The 16,238-nt window shown below is 53.7% G+C and overlaps 2 protein-coding genes across 6 annotated transcripts in view; both read right to left on the bottom strand.

The window, feature by feature from the left end:
* The window catches only part of PLEKHN1 (pleckstrin homology domain containing N1), a 42,161-nt gene extending 41,471 nt beyond the window's left edge, over positions 1–690 (bottom strand). The window contains exon 1 of the mRNA XM_074975111.1: positions 510–690. Within this exon, the coding sequence (XP_074831212.1) occupies positions 510–682 (173 nt within the window). The 5' untranslated portion in view covers positions 683–690. The remainder of the gene's footprint in view (positions 1–509) is intronic.
* A 5,166-nt stretch (positions 691–5,856) lies between these two features.
* The window catches only part of KLHL17 (kelch like family member 17), a 37,573-nt gene continuing 27,191 nt past the window's right edge, over positions 5,857–16,238 (bottom strand). For all 5 annotated transcript variants that reach the window (XM_074975457.1, XM_074975456.1, XM_074975459.1 and 2 more), the window contains 5 exons: positions 15,768–15,935; positions 15,006–15,094; positions 11,961–12,034; positions 10,063–10,244; positions 5,857–9,285 (listed from right to left, as the gene is read on the bottom strand). In XM_074975457.1, the coding sequence (XP_074831558.1) occupies positions 9,057–9,285; positions 10,063–10,244; positions 11,961–12,034; positions 15,006–15,094; positions 15,768–15,935 (742 nt within the window). In that variant the 3' untranslated portion in view covers positions 5,857–9,056. The remainder of the gene's footprint in view (positions 9,286–10,062; positions 10,245–11,960; positions 12,035–15,005; positions 15,095–15,767; positions 15,936–16,238) is intronic.

The following is a 16,238-nucleotide window of genomic DNA, read 5'->3' as shown; positions in this document are numbered from 1 at the left end:
TTCAGGGTGAAAATGCTGCTCACATTATGTAGCTAAAAATGTCTGGCTCTGGAGGATCTCCCTCTCTCTCGGATCTTGGCTTTTACACTCACTCACTTTTTTGGACTTGTGGCCCACCAGTGTCAGAGTCAGGAATCAGCCAGTAAATACCTCTGCAGCCGTCGTGCGCGTTCCCCCGGCAAGTCTCGTGGGAGCGAGTTTTCAAATCCGACTGAAATAAACCAGCCCTGTCCCCCAGGGGCCCCCTGACCGGGCCGGCCCCCCTCCAGAGCCCGGGGGTTCCCTGCTCTCTGCCCCCGGCTGCAAACTGATCTCGCGCCTGGCTGTCCGACCCCACGCGACACCGTGCAAAACCCATCGCTGGCTAGCTAGGTCTGTGGCCCCCAGGTAGCCAGAGGAGGGCTGGGGCTGCGAACCCGGTGCCCAGCCGGTGCCTTGCGCAGGGCAAAGCCGGCTGGGAGCGGAAGCTTTAAAACAAGTCCAGATCAAACCGACACCCATCTACTTACGCTTTCTTCAGGGAAGGTTTCCTGCTGAACGAGTGTCTGAATCTCCCGGGTGGCTGGGGAACACAAGTTATGTTCCCCATGTTGGCAGCAGCTGCGATAATCCAGGAGCACCAGGCACGGGCAGGGGAGAGGGGGGGAATGAGGAGCTGGGGAAGTTTGCGAGCATGTGTCATGCAGACATTCCCATCCCCGCTTCCGTTTGCGGTGACTCGTGTGGGTGTGATCTGTGTGAGCAAACAGCGTTTTGGCCAAGGGCTGGGGCGCTGGGTTCTCTCCCCTACCCCCGGGGCGGGAGGGGAGGGATTTGGGCAGGTGAACCCGAAAAAGTCGGTTTGGCTGCCGCCTGGGATCTTTGATCCTGGGCTGGGGAAGAGGGCAGGGGGCTGAGCCGTTTGTGCTTGGAGAGGAATTTTAACCACTGTTAGATAAGAGGGATTCCGTCCACGGAAGCATTTAGGTCTCCCGGCTGCAATCTGATCCCCCAGGCAGCCCCCTGCAGAGCCCCACGAAAGCCAAGGCGCAGAGGCAGCGTGTGTGTGGATCCAGTTGCAGGACTGGAGCCTTAAAAGGACAGGGTAGGGGTTTCAGGGTCCCATCCTGAGGGGCCTTGAGGTTTTTCTTAATGGCTTGGTTTGCAGACTCCATTGCCTTCTGATCGAAGCATGTCCCGATTTATTTTTTCTAACTCAAAAAGTGCTGCGTCCCACATGGGGGATTTCTGTCTCAGCCCTCATCTTGACAGCGAAAGAGGAATTAACCAGAGAACAACCGATTCGTGGCTGCTTAGCTGCAAGTGATCATAACTTGAGTACATTAGTTATGTACAAGCAGAAAGTCCAGGCCAGCCATATGTATACTCGGTGCTTTAAAAAGGGCCATTCCACAAAGCTGAAAACCATTGTGAGCCAAATCAGCAGGAAGAAAGAATTTGAAGAGAGAAACGTGAATGGTAATTGGGGACTGTTTAAGAACATTATACTAAGATGGCCAAAAGACACAGGCAAGAAAGAATTTAGACTGTAAGCTCCTTGGGGCAGGGACTGGTTTTTTGTTCTGCGTCTTCACAGCACCATGGCACAATGGGGTTCTGGCCCATGACTGGGGCCCCTAGAGGCTACGATAGACATAGACTAGATAAATAATAAGGCTACAGTAATTAAAAAAACAAATTTCAGAGTAACAGCCGTGTTAGTCTGTATTCGCAAAAAGAAAAGGAGGACTTGTGGCACCTTAGAGACTAACCAATTTATTTGAGCATGAGCTTTCGTGAGCTACAGCTCACTTCATCGGATGCATACTTTGTGGAAAGTATAGAAGATCTTTTTATTTATCGTGTAGCTCACGAAAGCTTATGCTCAGATCTTCTATACTTTCCACAGTATGCATCCGATGAAGTGAGCTGTAGCTCACGAAAGCTTATGCTCAAATAAATTGGTTAGTCTCTAAGGTGCCACAAGTCCTCCTTTTCTTTTTAAAAAAACAAACGGGCTTGGGGGGAAGTAAAAGCAGCTATAAAAACAAAACAAAACCAACCCCCCAGTATATAACAAATGGAGAAAAGGGGAAGATGACAGCAATGAATCTAAATTAGAAGCTAGGAAGCACAGAAAGACACAAGGAGGAATCTTTGGCCAGCAGAGAAAAAGACACTAAAGAGGTTTTGGCATCCTAACAGGAGCATTGGTCCATTGTTGGATGGAAATGGCAGAATTGACAATGATAGCACAGAAAAGACAGAAATGTTCAATAACTATTTCTGTTCTATGGTTAGGAAAAAGCCAGGATGATGAAATATTTTTCATTTCAACAGTAACTAAAGAGAATGTTAAACAGCAGTGGTTAAAGCTTTCAAACGCTGACATTTGCAAATCAGCAGGTCTAGGTAACTTGCATCCAAGAGTTTTAAAAGAGCTGGCCGAAGAGCTCTCTGGACTGTTAATGTTGATTTTCAAAAAGTTTAGCTGGGGGTGCTCCAGAGGACTGGGAGAAAGCTAATGTACTTATATTTAAAAAGAGTAAATGAGATGAGCTGTATAATTATAGGCCTGTCAGCCTGACATTGATTCCAGGCAAAATAATGGAACAGCGGATAAGAGAATTGAATAATAAAGACTTAAAGGATGGTAATATAATTAATGCTGATCAACATGAGTTTAGGGGAAAACAGATCTTGTAAGACTAACCTGAATTTTTTGGAGAAGATTGGAGGCTTGGTTGATAAAGGTAATAGTGTTGATGTAATAGATTTCTGTAAGGGGTCTGACTTGGTACTGGTTAATATTTTGATTCAAAAATTAGAAAAATACAAAATTAACACGGCACACATTAAATGAATTAAAAGCTGGCTAAGTGCCAGATCTCAACATGTTACCGTAAATGGGGACTCCTTACTGAGCGGATGTGTATCTAGTAGGGTACCAGAGGGATTGTTTTTTGGCCCTTTGCATTTTAATCAGTGACATGGAAGAAAACATAAAATAGGTGTCTGAGAAACTTTGTAGATGACACAGAGTTCGGGAGAGGGGTAAATAATGAGGACAGGTCCCTGGTACAGAGCAATCGGGATCACATGGTAAACTGGGCTCAAGCAAACACTATGCATTTTAATACATCCATAAGTAAGGTCATAATCAGCTGAACATGGGCTCCCAGGCAGATGCTGTGGCCAAAAGGGCTGACGTGGTCCCTGGATGTTTAAGCAGGGCAATCGTGAGTATTCCTCTGTATTTGGCAGTGGTGCTATCACTATTGGAATGCTGTGCCTAGTTCTGGTGTCTGCTATTCACAATGAGGGTTGAAAAATCAGAGAAGAGTAGTTAGAATGATGAAGGAATTAGCAAACCTGCTGTGTACGGAAAGACTCAGGGAGCTCCAGCCGTTCAGTTTAAAAGCTGCAGTTTCTTGCTCCCTACGTGGGGAACAGAAATTTGGTAATACAGGGCTCTTCAGCTTAGCCGACAGAGATCTCGCAAGAGCCAACGGCTGGAAGCTGAAGCTGGACAGGTTTAGACTAGAAAGAAATTACAGATTTATAGCTCCGAGGGTAATTAACCAGTTGAACAACTTACCCAGGCTTGCTCCATCACTGGCCATTTTTAAAATCCAGAGCCAATGTTTTTCTAAAAGAGCTGCCCTCGTTCAGACAGGGAGTAATGGAAGGCCGTCCTATGAGCTGTGCTATGCAGGAGGTCAGACTACGTGATGGTATTGGTCCCCTCTGGCTTTGTCATCTCTAAATCGTATGTATTTAAATCAGTGCCATATTATCCTGCCATTCCAGAGCAACCCTACAATAACAAACCAGCATGTGCTGCCCATCCCACAGGAGACATCCTCTACTAAACCCCCTCACTTTTTTGCAGGGCAGGTCCTGCGGCTGCAATGTGTGCACTGCCGATTCCCTCAAACAACGAACCCGTGTGCAAGCGTCGCCTGGAAGAGAACAAAAATTGTGGGAAGGAAACAGGTTTCAGTTGCAGTCTTTCAGGTTTCAGAGTAGCAGCCGTGGTAGTCTGTATCTGCAAAAAGAAAAGGAGGACTTGTGGCACCTTAGACACTAACAAATTTATTTGAGCATAAGCTTTCGTGAGCTACAGCTCACTTCTTCGGTTGCTTCTTACAGTCAGTAAAGGGACTGTTCTCCTTAAAGGATATTGCTAATGGAAGAATACAAAACCTACCCTGTTCTTTTTGTGTAGGTCCTGCAAATAAATATAGCCACGCTCACAGGGACGCTTCCGACTGCAGCCAATGAATGGCTAATAAAGTGAACCTGTTGGAGCCTGCACTGAATGGGATGTGTCAAAGCAGCCCCTGCCATGGGATTGCTTCGTGTACATCATTTGGAGACCCCACAGTTTGTAGGACTACATAGCGGCCCCTTTCCCCCACTCCGGCTTGCTCCACTCCCAGTAACAGGAGAGGCTGCACAGGGATTGGGAGCAGACGGGCTCTGTGCTTTGGGAAGCTTTATGCAACTGGCAGTTATTTATAGAAACCTGAGAGCAGGGTGAGGGCCTGGGCAGAAATGCAGAGCAGGTGGGAGGCCCTCGGAAAGCGAATACCACAGTGTACTCCAGCATTACTTCTGCATGGGGCTGTGGGCCCTTGCTGTAAGTGGCAAGAGGGGGAAAGGTTTCTCCTCTTGAGTCCTCGCTGGGGGGCAATTACACCTCTCAGTCCCCTCCTCCCGACCCTGGCCCTTTCCCCTGCTTGTGAAAGGAGCTCAGCATTTCCCCCTTGGCTGCAGTGACCGAGTGCAGCTGGCGAGGGCAGCTCTGATCTGTTGCAGGCTTCCCCTGCTGCTCAGCTGAGCCAACCGGCCACTCCTGCCTCTAGGCAGGACCCCTGAGACATTCCTAGGTGAAAGCAGGATGTTTCTTGTCTGCTTTTCATTTCCCCCCGGGTGCAACAGCTGTCAGCAGCTCTGGGGCTGGGGACTCGCAGGGGGGCTGACTAGCATTCAGACACAGAGAGAAGTGTAAATCAGCAGCCGGTGTCAGATTAAAGCCCCATTGTGTTTGCACTACTCGGACCCAATGGTGTTTTTCTGCACCTCTAGGAGATGCTCCTTTCCGGTCGCAGCGCACCCATGGTGGGACGTTTAAGAGGCATGTGCTGTGGCACCCTCTTCTGGGGCATGGGAAAGGGCCATGTTTAGACGATTAAATCACAGCAGACTCATGCCAACCTGCCATCGTAAGCAGCCCACAAACAGCCACTAGCTGAGGAGTGAGGCGAGGGTCAAGTACGGCAACAAACAAGGGGTCTTGGGCCAGTCGAGCCACTCCTTTAGCTCACCTGGACTCTGTGTACTAAGGTGCAAATACCATCAGGGCAGCCGCCCCATGCCCTTGGCCCACGGGACTTCCATGCCCACATTCACTGGCCAGAGAGGGCCGGGGGGAGATGGATAGAGCGTGTTCTGGCTTATGTTGTGTTCAGCTCACTGGGCAGGTGCAACACAGGCCCCGGCCCTGGGGTGGCATTTGCAATGGTGAGTCCAGGGCAGTCCTGGCTGCAGCCGCCCCATCGGCAGCCATCCACAGCTGCAATACTAGGCTCCGTTCACATTGCAGCCTGCGGGAGGGTCAGAGGGTGGCATGTTCTAAGCAGAGGCTCAGGAATTCCCAAGTTCGAGCCTCAGCTCCTCCAAAACCAGGCAACCTGCTCCACCTTGCCTAGCATTGAGGGACTTGCTTCCCTGCCTCAGTTTCCCCCCTTAGCAAAACCTAGCTGGAAATAGCTCGCCTACCTGAAGCCAGGTGAAGGGGGAGAAGAGCAATAAGTGGCTGATGGGGCAGAATCCAGTAATCAAGAAAACCTCTTTATTTTACACATTGGCTTGTATTGCTTGTTCCCCCCGTGTAGTGCAAAATCGAGAAAAAAAACGAACAGTAAATTCCTCATAAATAAATCATAACTGACATAAATAAAAATGACATTTGGACGGGGGGGTGAATCAGTGGCCTCTCAGCTAGGCCAAGCGTATCCCTCCGCCAGGCTGGGACTAGAGAATCCCCTTCCCCACCCGCCCTTGGGGCAGGCTCCAGGAGGGCAGCAGGAGACGCTCCCTGGGCGACGCACGGCAGCCCAGCCCTGTGCCCCCCAGAAGGCAGGCTGCTGCTCAGCAATGCTGCCCTGTTGGGAATACCTCCCCGGGGCCGTTGTCTTAGTAACAATGCTGTGTGTTCGTCCGAGACCACAACGTAAAACGGGAGGAGAAACAAACAGTTAACAGCGCCTCTGCCCACTCAAATCTCTCTCTCTCTCACACACACACACTCACACACACACACTTCCAGCCATGGATTGTCACTCCTTGTGCCGGTGGCAGGCACCCTCCACCAGCGCCGCCCAGCGGAGGCCCCCGGCAGGCTGCTTTTTCAACGGCGGCCTCGGCTTTTTCCAAAGGCTCCACTGGGTCTGAACTGCATCACCACTGGGGTGGAGCGACTGCACCCTCCACACCTGATGCGCTGCTCCCTGCCCCGCCCGCCTATCCGCTCAGCTCCAAGCCCCCTGGATTCAGATGAGGACAGTACTTAGCAGCAGCGTCCCCCACACGCCGCAGTATAGCTAGCACCAGCTGAAGGGGTGGGGCCATTGCTCTCAAACCAGCAGCTATTGTTTTAACCGAGGTCCACTTCCCTCCCTCAGCAATGCCTTCCTGGCCCCTCCACTTCCCTTCCTCGGGCGCGAGCTGGTTCCCTCCTTTGGTGCAGGGGGAAGAGACTGGCCTATGGTGCCCTCATTCCCTTTGCCCTATTCATGGGCCACAGCAGAAACCCCAGGACTTCTGCCAAGTCATAGCAGCTGGCAGCTCTGAAATGCCCATGGAGCTCTAGGCTTGGCTCTTGGGCTCCCTTCCTAGGATTCTCTTCTGCCTCCTTGGAAGAGGATCCTGGCGTCAGATGGGGTCTTGAGCGTGCAGGTTGACATGAGCTAGCTTGAAACCGGGAATCCTGCTGTGGCTGACAGGTACAGCTAGAAGGGAGCAAAAGGTGGCATGCACACACACACGACTGCACCACTACTTTGAGTGAGATGGCGTCTTGTGACCTAGTTAACCCAACACAGGGGCCACGAAATAGGTGGATGCTCTTGCCGTGCTAACAGGGAGCTCATTTCAATCGCAGGATCGGGGGCGTCGGGACGTCAAAAGGGCGTCGTTAGCAGCACACAGGAATGTGACAGCCGTTGAACGGTGGCTGGTTCCTTCAGGGACTTGGCAAGGAGAAAGGAATGAAAAGATTGAGAGACTTTAAATCTCTTTTAAAAGCCTAAAAATCTACTTCGGCCTGAAAAGCCCAGAACATGTCTTTGGGTAGAGGGCGGGGAGGGCAGCTAGTGATTTTGGGTGCCCAACTTCAGGCTCTGGAGCTGGGCCTGTTTAACGTGCAAAGCATCCATCTTGGGGAAAAAACTGGCCCTTTCTAAAGCGTCTCAACATGGGCACCAAAAAATCTCCGGAAGTGACAAGTCAGCGAGTATTTTCACAAGTGAAATCTAAAGGATGATGAAGTCGGGAGGAGAGAGAATCAGGGGGCGAAACAAACAAATAATCAGTCACAGAACAGCCTCCCAGTGCTATTGAGGTATCCATGCTTTAGCCGTTCCTATACACCGTGGGGAACACCTGTTAACCTGTCTTCATGCAAACCACACGCAGAGCACGGCATAGGTAGTGGAACACATCCTAAGCCACCGCCCACGAAGTTCTATGGTGCAGGTGGGTCTATACGGCCAACCCTGTGCATTACAGTACAAGATGATTCAACCGTTAGAGGGGTAGTTTAAGACAGGGAGTTGCTAGCTGCAAATGGTTCCTTCTGTGCTGGTTTCATGGTACCTATGGCCTCTCCCACACACTTACTTCTAGGCCATAGTCATTGTCCAAGAGATCATTTAAAAAAACGTCACTGGCTCGTTCCTCTCCTCCTTTTCCACGTCGGCGGGAGGGGGGGTGGGGAACACCAGAATAATTTAAAAAATAATAAAGTCAATAAGAATTAAAATGAAAAGATTAGTACAATAAATACAAATGGGAGACACATTAAATAAATAACACGGTGCGACCCTGCAGCCTGCGCCATCTGCCGGGTCGTACCGTTCTAGGGAACCAAGGGCCTGGCCCAAGCCTAGATCCTTCTTTGTGGACAGGGAAGCCGTGTGCAAGCTGGATTGTTCCCAGCCGCCGGGTTAACACAGTGACACAGACACGTGAGCAGAGGGCAGCAGTGCAGCCATTGGTAACAGTGGGACGGCCACTGCACCCGAGCCGGTGAGCTCGTTAAATCCATCTGGTCGGCGGGGGGACCTCCGTCGCGATGGCAAATCAGGACGGACAGCGAGCGGGACGGGGTCAGCAGAGGATGGAAATGCCGGAGGGCTCGGGAGGCTCTGCACAGTTTTGTGGCCTTCTCCCCGCCGCATCCCCCGGCTGCGGTTTTTAAGGCATCGATCAGACACCCGTGCGAGCCGTGTGCCGGTCTCGGAGGCTTTACCAGCGCACTGGAGGCTCAGGACCGAGAGTTTGGCTAAGGTAGCGTTCCGAGGAGCGGTGGTATGTTCAGCGGTTTCCTGGAGAAGCACCATAGGCGTCAGTCACCCACCCCCGGCGCTCCTGTCCGCCTGGATCCTTCCTCACGTGGCTGTCCAGTGTGCAGCACGTCGGGGCACAGTAAACCCTAAAAGCAGCAATGGTTTCGACTGGGCCTGGCCGGCCCCAAAAGTCAGTTGAGTCGTGGGCAGGTTTGTGGATGGAGCCGAGAGCTGCCCCCGCCGTATGTGCCGGCAGAGGGGACTCTGGATGGAAAGTGCCCCTTTCCGTTCAACCCTCAGCACACTGAACTGAAGGGTGCCCCGAGAGAGGCAGAGCCCCCCAGGGGCCTGCGGAATTGCTGTGGGCCAGGGCTGGAGGCAGCAGCCGGGACCCCCCCAACTCCGGTCTACAGAGACTGGCTGCTACAGGGGTCAGGCCAGGGTGGCCTGGCGCTCCTCCGCATGCGGCTGCCCGCTGGAGGTAAGGTACACCTGGATTCTTTGTCAAAGGCTCGTCGAGGACACGGAGAGGGTGGGCGAGGAGGGGGGCGGGAAGTTGAGCAGTTCCAGCACCGCCACCCCCACGCTGCTCCGACGCGTGAACATGCACGAGGCCGCCACCCACTTGTTGGTGCGGGGGTTGTACTTCTCGATGGAGTTGAGGCTGGAGCTCCCGTCGTTCCCGCCCACCGCGTACAGCCACCCGTCCATGGCCACCAGGTCGTGGGTGCTCCTGCAAGCGACAGCACAGAGGACGGGGTTAGCGAGCCAGGCTTTGGATGTCCCTCGGCAGGCTCGGCCCTCCGGAAGGCAGGCGGGAGTTGGGCACCCGAAAAGGGACGCATCAAAATTAGCAGAGCCTTTTGGCCTCAGTGATTTGCCCAGGGTCACGGAGGGAGTCAGTGGGGGAGCCGGAAATAGAACCCAGGAGTCCTGGTTCCCAGCCCCTGGTTCTAACCACATTTTGGTCCATATTTTAGGCTCCTAAATTACGTTATTTGAAGGTGATCCCCCTGCCAGCTACGGGAAGTCCCAAACACCTATGTTTAGAATGTCGAGATCTCCCCCAGTGACTGTGTCATGTGGTTCCTGTACTCGGGATTGGGTAGCGGTAAGTCGGGAATCATTTATGCCCATGTAGGATTGTTAGGGCGGCAAAGCCTCTGCAGGCCGCCCCTGCTTGCTCATGCCTACGTGGTGCATGCAACGGGCACTGCTGATCGCGCAGCGTTCACAGGTGAACACGCAGCATGGAGGTCCCAGACCTCCCAGCAGAGAGCTTCCCGGCGGTCGTGACCGCAGGCCAGCCTGCTCGGTCGGTCAAGCGAGGCCTGGTCATTGCTGCACCTTGATGGCTGCAGCATGATGTGCTCCAGTGGGAGATGGCTCTCTCCAACCCAAGAAATCCCCAAGGCGGGTGTGACAGCCTGGATCTGCCTCGCACCGGTCTCCCCAGCTCCCCAGTTTGGATGGGTGCTGGAGAACGGGGTGGCGGGGTGGGGGTCCCTACCTCCGAATGTTCATGGGGGCCACGCTCTCCCAGGTGTTGGTTTTCGGGTTGTAGCGCTCCACAGAGTTCAGGCAGCTGGTCCCGTCGTTGCCGCCGGCCACGTAGAGCATCCCCTCCAGCACGGCCACGCCGGCGCTGCTTCTCCGGCTCAGCATGTTGGCAATGGGGGTCCATGTGTTGACCTTGGAGGAAAGGGGACCAAGCGCCCGTGAAAGCGCCTCTGGGTTAGCGAGCGATACCCGGGGGTGATTATCCTCCCACCCAAGCCCTTCAATGGCGACACCACCGTCCGGTCACACTCCAGACCCTGTTTCAGGGTAGCAGCCGTGTTAGTCTGTATCCGCAAAAAGAACATGAGTGCTTGTGGCACCTTAGAGACTAACAAATTTATTTGAGCATAAGCTTTCATGGGCTACAGCCCACTTGATCGGATGCATGCTCTCTGTCCTCTGCTCCCCGTTCCCAACTCTTAAAACAACAGCTCCCCCGGGAGGAAGGACCCCTGTAGGACCCACCATCCACATTCCAGCAGGAGGCAACAAAGAGTCTGCAGCTAAAGCAAGTTACGATGACCCCGGCTGCAAATCTGACCTTGGGTGCAGCAGGTTAAAGTAGAGTCGCCAGCCATCCTGCCTGCTGTTATCAGATGAAGGGCAGAGGTGATGGGGGAGGTTTCCAGAGCCCTGTGGAACAGGCTTTTGAGGGAACACAGAGGCCCCCCAAGGAGATGGCGGGAGGGGAGTTCTACTGGAAATGGTTTTCTGTACTGCCCTGTTCCACCCCAATGCAGCTAGATCCAGCAATTATACTTTGTTCACAAACGCTAATACAAACGTCTCTCTCCGCCCCCTCTCGCCCCCCATAAGGAGCTTACAAACATGATCCGCCCAAGTCTGTGCTCAGTGTTTACAGGCACCCTCCTTCCCTAAAGCATCAAACACAAAACTGCCTTAAATCAAGAAAAAAATAAAATATTTAAACCCCAGAGAGGTTTCAGAGTAGCAGCCGTGTTAGTCTGTATTCGCAAAAAGAAAAGGAGGACTAGTGGCAGCTTAGAGACTAACCAATTTATTTGAGCATAAGCTTTCGATGCATAATGCATCCGATGAAGTGAGCTGTAGCTCACGAAAGCTTATGCTCAAATAATTTGGTTAGTCTCTAAGGTGCCACAAGTCCTCCTGTTCTTTTTGCAAACCCCAGAGAATTATTTTAAAGAGACCTCTGCTGGCAGGTTCAAGCAACTGCAGCTGTTAACAATAGGACCCTGGTCTCCAGGTCCCTAAAATTTGGCTTAACTATTGGGAGCTCGAGCTGCCCATCAGCTCCCGGCCAGAGCCCCAAAGTGGCCATGCATGTGGCTGTGTCTATTTCTACGGCTGTCGGGGAGTCCCATCAGGGAGTCCCAGCGGCAGCCCCGCAGTTAGAGGCTCCGTTCAGAACATGGTTTCTGACCCCCTTTCTCCTGAGCCAAGCCTTTGTAGGGGAGCCAACCACACCTGTGGGCCCACAACAGTCCGCTGGAGCTTGTCAGCTTGCAATAATGGCCGCACACAAGGTGGCAACACAGCTGCACGTGCTGGGAAAGGGGAGGGATCCATGCGACCCCCCACCCCAGGTGGAAGGGATCGAGAGAATTGAACAGAGACCCCTCATATTTCCAGAGACTTGTTAACCGACCTACAGAATTCCATTGCAGGGCGATAGCTAGCTAGGATGGTTTAACCCCCCCCCGCCCCCTGAGAGGATCTCGTGCTCCGTTAGGTTCTGTAGCATTTTAGAGTCATTTCTGTAGCCCCCTGTTGTGTTTTCCTCTGTTCGCTTTCTATAGGGCTTTGCCAAGGGTCCTTTTCGGAGGAGGGACGGGAAGGAAAGCGTTAATTGCACTCTCTTGCCCTTACCTGCGGCTCAAACTTCTCCACTGTGGCTAAGTGGGACGAGCTATCATATCCCCCGACGGCGTAGAGATTGCCATCTGCAAAACACAGTCATGCACAGAGTCAGCCACAGAGCCCTCCACAAGGGCCGTGTTATCGGCAGGGATGGATCCCGGCCTTATGTGCCACGGGTCTGGGCAGCCAGGAACAGCATAGCAGCCGACAGGCAAATCTACACCAAGCAGCAGGACCCTCTGGGGAGGATTTGCTCACAGAGCAGCTCATGCAGCTTCCCCCCCCCAAGCCTCCGCTGTATGGGGGCCACATCTGGCGCTGGGAATCATTAAATATTCATCAGGCCATTTCTCTGCTGTGCAGCGAGGGCTCCGTGCCGAGAGAGCAGCCCGGGGAGCTTGCTCGCCTGCGGCTGCCCCCGACCAGCTCATTACGGGCCGTGCGAGCGCTCCCCGCCGCCACAATTAAGCTTTATTTTTAGCCAGCGAGGCAGCGACGGCAGGAGCAGCAGGTTGCCGCAGGGGCCGATCCATAACGCAGCGCCAGGCAGGGAGCACACCACGGGGGGAAAAGGAGTGAGAGCGTGTGAAGGAACCACAGAGTCAGCACGGAGCAGCGAAATTGGAAGCGAAAGAGCAGAGACGAGAGGGGATTAATGTCCGTGCAGCACAGAACCCAGAGCAGCAAGGAGCTGCTCCTGCAGCGGGTGCCACTGGCAGCACTGACGCGCACCATGGTGAATGCGCTGGGCCAATTAGAGACTGATTTATGCACCCAGCTAGCCCTGTACGGCGGTGCTCTGTTTATCCACAGAATAACCCGTAGCTCTTACCTAGATCATCCCTAGCTCTCAAAGCGCTTTACAAAGGAGGACAGTATGGGATTATCCTCATTTCACAGATGGGGAAACTGAGGCACAGAGTGGCAAAGTGACTTGCCCAAGGTCACCCAGCAGGCCAGTGACAGAGCCAGGAATAATACCCTGGTCTCCCAAGCTCAGGCCAATGCTCCATCCCCTAGGCCAGTGGTTCTAAAAATTATTTGCCGTGCCCCCCTTCTTTGTGTCTGTAGTAGTTTATGCCCTTCCTCCCTGCCACACAGGTACATAAATCCTGACATATGCAGCATCGGTGCTTCACTTGAATCAGTTTCAGCATCTTTGTTTTTCATCTGAGATTTATTTTTTTCTGTTGCACAAACGAGCCAACGAGCCATTGTAAGGAGAGCAAGCGCAGAACTGCCATTGTGGTCCCGTGCGTACAATTAAGTGTGTAACGGACGGATGAACGTATAGATGACAACGCCTTTGTGGAATACTAGGCAAGCTTCACAGAAATACGTCAAAATGCACAGCGCCAGCTGAGGACGTGACATGTCTGGAGGAATTAGCGTTGCTAGTTATTCCGTGCTGGGGGTAAAATGTGGGCAGGAAGTTTCTTTTTCCTAAAATTTCTCACCCCTCCTCCCCCAATACGTTCTGCGCCCCCCAGGTTGAGAAGCTCTGTTCTAGGCCAGTGTTTCTCAACCACCAGTCTGCGGACCGGCGCCAGTCCCTGAGATCTCCCTGACAGTTTAGGAAGGCAGCAAGCTGGTCTCTGGTATCAAAAAGGTTGAGAAACTGCTTTAGGCCACACTGCCTCCCCCCTGCCAGCTTCCCCTACGGAGGGCTCCCCTCAGGAAGCGAGGGGAACCGGCCTATTCAGCCCTCGGGTTTTCCAATAGATTATGGCAGAGGCGGAGAAGCCCCAGCTGTGGTGCAGTGACAGGGACCCTGTAGCTCTCTGAACTGGGCTGTGACCACACCTCATTCCACACGGGTCACTGGCCAGCTGCCGGACTTCCCAGGCAAGATTGTTCTGGCCTGGAGGTGAAGCAAGGGGGAATGGGGTCCAGAGTGAAAGTGAAGAGACTGCGCTGCATCTGTGATGGGTTCTCTGGGTGACCCTGGGAAGTATTTTCCCCCTGCCCCTCGGTGCCTCAGTTTCCTCATCCATCAAATAGCGATTGTGATGCTTGTCTGCTTTTGCAAAGGGCCCAAATCTACGCTAGGCATGTGCAAAACGTTGGTACTTTTGGGCTTGTGGGGAAAGGAGAAGTGTCCCATTACAAGGATCAGCGTGCACACAGGGAGACATTTCAACGTAAAGGTACATATGAGATCAGACCACTGTTGTTATGTTAAAAGCCGGCTCCATCCGGATGAGGGTTATTATGAAATTTCTTTAGCTCTACGCTGCACCCATGGGGTCATCAAGCTGCTGCGAATTTTGCTGCTCTAGGAAAATCAGCTTTTTCCTAGGCTGGAGGGAGTGTTTTTGACAAAAACCTTCCAAACACAGACAGTAACTGGTCTCTGCACGAAATGTTATTTTAAAGAGAACAATGCTAACCGCATTCACTTGGGCCATCTGGTTTGGGCTGTGCCATTTCACAGTTCTTCCTACCCCACCCCAGCTCTCGTCATAGGTTGACACGAAGGCACGGCCCATGGACTCCAATGTTCCCAATATCCCACCTTGAGCCCAGAACCCCTAGGTGGATGCAGAGAGATAGCAAGCTTTCCTCCGCTTTGATCCAAGTCAGGCCAAGATCTGGAGCCTGTTACCATTATTAGAGTACCATGGACCAAGAAAACTGTGGTAGTCCAATACACGCAGGAAGAGACAGTCCCTGCCCCAGATCATCTGGAGTGTTTAGCCTATAAGTCAATTAAATGACTTGTCCTCGGACACACAGGGGGTCCCTGGCAGAGCTGGGAACTGACCCCCTTTCTCCCCAGTCCCGCTGCAGGGCATTAACTCCACCCTCCTTCCTGTGCATGGAGCAGAGCTGCAAACCTGCTCCATTCTGTGCCCGGTAGGCAGTGCCCTTTGGCTCCTGGCACGTGGTCAGCGCGGGTCCCACATCAGCAAAGCGCGGTGGCCTGTCACAGACAGCAGTCAGAGAGTGGGGCTGCAGCTGATAGGAAGCAACGCGCAGGACTAGCCAGAGGAAGGGGCGAGAGGTGACAGAGCCTGGGAGCGCCAAGCAGATTCCACCGCGCTAGTGCCCTACCTAGTGTCGCCACCCGGACGTATCGCCTCCTGGTGCTCATGGCGGCGATCGAGGTCCAGGTGCCCGTCAGGGGGTCGTACCTCTCAGCGCTGCAGCAGGCAGAGACACAGGAACATTAGCAACACTGGAGGGTCTCTGGGAAAACCCGCTGATGCAGCCCTGAGGGGCAACTGAGGACACCAAGGGGTGCGGAAGTGAGGCAAAGCGCTGCCACGGATCAGAAACTGGCTCAGGGATGGGAGCCAGAGGGCAGGAACAAAGGGCCATTTCGCCGCCATGTCACAGGGTTAAGATCAGAGTCCTCCTAGGGGCAGGGCCAGAACCAGTGGGGTTCACGTCTCCACCAGGGATGGAGAAGAGGGGGCCGTATTTGCAGCGGACACACGACATACTTGTCCAGACTGGATGAGGCTGCACGGAACTTCAGGAGGACCTAGGGGTGCCAGGTGAATGGGCCGATGGAGTTCACTGGCCAAAGGGCAGGTTGGTCTTTCCTGGAGGGCCAGGGAACTAGGATGGGGTCACGGTTAGAGACACCTACGCAGAACCCTGCTGTGAACGGAGAGGGGATCCCACCCCGGTAGCCCCACAAGCCTTGGGTCCCTTTGGCTGCCGATGAGTCATCAGGCCTCTGGGAGGGCTAGGCTATGCATGGCCTTCCCCCTCGGAGCAGATCTTGGGGACAGCCGGGGTGTCTCAGCAGCCCGGGGGGCACGGACACCACACTGAGGGGACGAGCACATACTCAGGAGATCCCCCTACCTGTTCAGACATGAGGCCCCGTCATATCCCCCCGCTGCATAGAGGAGCCCGTGAAGCGCCGCCACCCCCAGACAACTGCGCCTGGTGCCCATGGACACCTCCGGCTGCCAGGAGTTGGTAACCGGGTCGTACGACTCAACTGTGGCCAGGTCGGAGGTCCCGTCGTAACTGTGGGGGGATGGGAGAGCGTTGGAAGGCTGGGGAACCTTCGGGGCAGAGCTGAGAGCCTGGACTCCACCGAAGCCCTTGGGCTGAGCACAGCTTAGCCTCAGGTCGCTGCCCAGTCCAGACGCGGGCCGCACTCTTCTCCCTAGCCCAGCTCTTGCCAGCAATCAGGCCCGTGCAGAGCGTCAGCCAGTTGCTGCATTTCTGGCAGGTTCGCTCCCCGCGTTCCAAACCCGCTCCGCCTGCCTGCCCTTCTCACCCCCTGCAGGGACGATGCAGCCCCCGGGGGGCTCCCAGTCACCTGAC

The sequence above is a fragment of the Natator depressus genome, chromosome 18 (genome assembly GCF_965152275.1).
Source record: "Natator depressus isolate rNatDep1 chromosome 18, rNatDep2.hap1, whole genome shotgun sequence".
NCBI classification, from domain to species: Eukaryota; Metazoa; Chordata; order Testudines; family Cheloniidae; genus Natator; species Natator depressus.
This window is presented reverse-complemented; position numbering and strand designations above follow the sequence as displayed.